General features: G+C 39.6%; 1 protein-coding gene across 1 annotated transcript; it reads left to right on the top strand.

Annotated features, from left to right (window-relative positions):
- Window positions 1-1,228: 1,228 nt before the first annotated feature.
- LOC129299901 (zinc finger A20 and AN1 domain-containing stress-associated protein 4-like) lies at window positions 1,229-2,546 on the top strand. Its single transcript, XM_054938377.1, has 2 exons — window positions 1,229-1,386; window positions 1,693-2,546. The coding sequence occupies exon 2, from the start codon at window positions 1,805-1,807 to the stop codon at window positions 2,303-2,305; it is 501 nt and encodes a 166-aa protein (XP_054794352.1). The 5' UTR covers window positions 1,229-1,386; window positions 1,693-1,804; the 3' UTR covers window positions 2,306-2,546.
- Window positions 2,547-2,849: the final 303 nt, after the last annotated feature.

Raw genomic sequence — 2,849 nt, 5'->3', positions numbered from 1 at the left:
TTTCGATTTTCTCGTTTTCCTTCGCTACTTAATTTCGTACATGCTAAACAGATTAGTGAAAATATATTCTGGTCATTTCAAAAGCATATTAAACAGATATTTTTATTCCATAATTCCTTTATGTCTCTATTGCTCTTTATTTTCTATATCCACACCTGCTGTTTCTTCCGGTTGTTGAAAATGTGCATCTTTCACCGTGTTTAATTTCCCGTACGTTCACGGTTCATCCCCCATAGCATTATATTTTATTTAAAAAATGTTAATGGTGCATGAATTTCCCGTGTCCTTTTATCGCATGGGATGACAGGCATTTTAAAATTAAAAGTTAAACAAATAAATGCGCACTTCGCAATCGCGGCCAGGCTGTCCTCCCCATCTCTTGCTACTAGGGCTGCACAAAAGACAGGACGGCACTGGACTTCACCCTAACCCGAAGTCCGGTCTCTTTCATGAAAAAGACTGGGTTAGGCAACCCATAGTTCAGTCTTGTCCAGTGATAACCCGAAGATTAACAGGACCGGACTTGGTCCATAGGACTGGGAGACTGGTCCTGTCAGTCCAGTACTCACTTAGCTTTTTTTCCCTCTTTTTATTCTATGAGAGACAATAATCCATTCCAACATAATAAACTCAATTAAGATAGTAAAAACACTTATAATAATAATAAATCCATAATAATTTCTAACAATAAGAAAAAAAATATTTTTGTTATAGTCTAAATTATTTAAATTTATAAACTTTAACAAAAACAGTACTCAACAAAATTCAACAACACTATATTACAATAACAATTTAGAAACAAACTTAATAAATCTTTATGCAATCATCTTCTTAGCATCAATTACACTTTAAACATTTGTCAAAAATAAATTAATTATAATTATAATAAAAAAATTAATAGGACTGGACTGGACCAAGTGGTCCGGATGCCTGGTCTCTTGTCCAGTCCAACCCGAAAAAATAGTCTGGTCTTTTTAGTCCTTTTGGTCCTGAAGGACCAGTGACTATACAGACCGAACAAGATTGAAACCATCTCAGATTGGACTGGACCAGACAGGACTGAAAGACTTTTGCACAGCCCTACTTGCTACCAATTTTCAATCGTTAATTGATCCACATATTTTATCCTCATTAGTTATTATTATTTATCCTTAATACTTACTACCTGCTGAAAATGATTATTGTTGATTTTTTCCCCGATTTCGCGTTTCTTCCTTTTTCTCTCTCATCTGGCGTCTGACCCTTCATAATCTTCCTCGTTAAGATTCAATATCTTCTCATTTCTTGGGGTTCTTATCTCCTCCCGCTCCTCCCTCCTCATCTTGCATCTCACCCCTCAACTACACTCTCTGCTCTGCCATCTCCCTATTCCTCCGTATCAATCAGGTACTATTTTCTTTCCTTTCTTCTCCAATTTTGTTTCTTTATCTGTTCCTCCTCCTTGTTTAATTAAGCATCTCTCGCCTATTTTAGACTCTTTTTGTTTGGTTTCCGCTGAATCGTCGATAGACCGCGAAACGTAAACCGTTTTCAATCTGTTTTCTTTCACCCTTTCTGCACAGAGATTGGTAACAACCTTCAATTGCTGTGAAAAGATTTTGTTTTCCAATTATTCCTTAATTTTCTACGAATCCAAACAGATTTTTTCAGTTTCCATCCTCACGTTTCCTTTTCCCCTAAAAATTTCGGCAGGTCAAAGCTTGGTGGATTCTGAATCGCAGAATTTCAAGCAAAACTCTTGTTTCTTTCTGATTGTAAGAAGATAAGCCCGCAATCTCATATCCGGACACGCGCGTGAAACAGTATGGCGGAAGAGCACCGATGCCAAACACCCGAAGGCCACCGGCTTTGCGCTAACAACTGTGGCTTTTTCGGAAGTCCGGCCACCATGAATCTCTGTTCCAAATGCTACAGAGATTTCTGTCTCAAGGAACAGCAGCAAGCCTCTACGAAAGCAACCATCGAAACCGCTCTCTCATCGTCATCCGCCCCTGCGCCTTCGCTGGCCACGGATGCCCTCCCTCCTGCGCAGGCATCGAAAGCGCCGGATGTTGCGGTGGACGCGTTGATCTCGGCGCCGGCAGCCGCCGTAGAAGTTGGCACGGTGGCACAACCAAACCGATGCGCGACGTGTCGCAAAAGGGTCGGGTTGACCGGGTTCAAGTGCAAGTGCGGGATCACGTTTTGTGGCGTCCACAGGTATGCAGAGAAGCACGGGTGTAGCTTCGATTTCAAGGTGGTGGGCCGAGAGGAAATAAGTCGAGCGAATCCTGTCGTCATCGCTGAGAAGCTGCACAAGATTTAATCTGAGCCGTTAGTTGCCGAGTTGGACCGCATGGTTCAAAGAAGAGATTTGAGAGAGGCCGTCCATCGTTTTAATCTGATACCCATTGTGCGACGCTTGATCACATGTACTAAAAATTTAGGAAATTTAAGATGAAATTGGCTTTTATCTTATCGTCTTGAATGAAAGATTGAATTGAATAAGTCATGTAATTTGGCTTTCCTATTTGTAAAAAGCTAAATAGAATCATCCTTTTGTGAAAGCTTTCCGAGAGCTACTTACCATTACAGGCCCACCCACTTTAATCTTATTTGTGGTTGAATTGAGAGGCATGTGGGCCTTAATCATTCGGGAGAAGCGTATCTGTTGATTTTACATTATAAATAAACGTGAAATGAAAGCCAGCGTCATGTTTGCTTGAAACCGTGCTCTTTTTAATTCCCCAAAATTGTTTTTTTATAGGAAAAAAAGCAAATAATCTTTTCAGATTTTTTAAGATTATAATATAATAGGAGTATTTTATTAGGATGCGTAGACAATATAAGTATATAATTATTACTTTTAA

This window comes from Prosopis cineraria, unplaced genomic scaffold (assembly GCF_029017545.1).
Source record: "Prosopis cineraria cultivar Desert tree isolate PC_DT_omini unplaced genomic scaffold, ASM2901754v1 PC1343, whole genome shotgun sequence".
In the NCBI taxonomy this organism is placed as follows: domain Eukaryota; kingdom Viridiplantae; phylum Streptophyta; class Magnoliopsida; order Fabales; family Fabaceae; genus Prosopis; species Prosopis cineraria.
This window is presented reverse-complemented; position numbering and strand designations above follow the sequence as displayed.

Coding starts and splice junctions, on each gene's coding strand:
- LOC129299901 (XM_054938377.1), top strand. CDS start 1,805: ATGGCGGAAGAGCACCGATGCCAAACACCCGAAGGCCACCGGCTTTGC.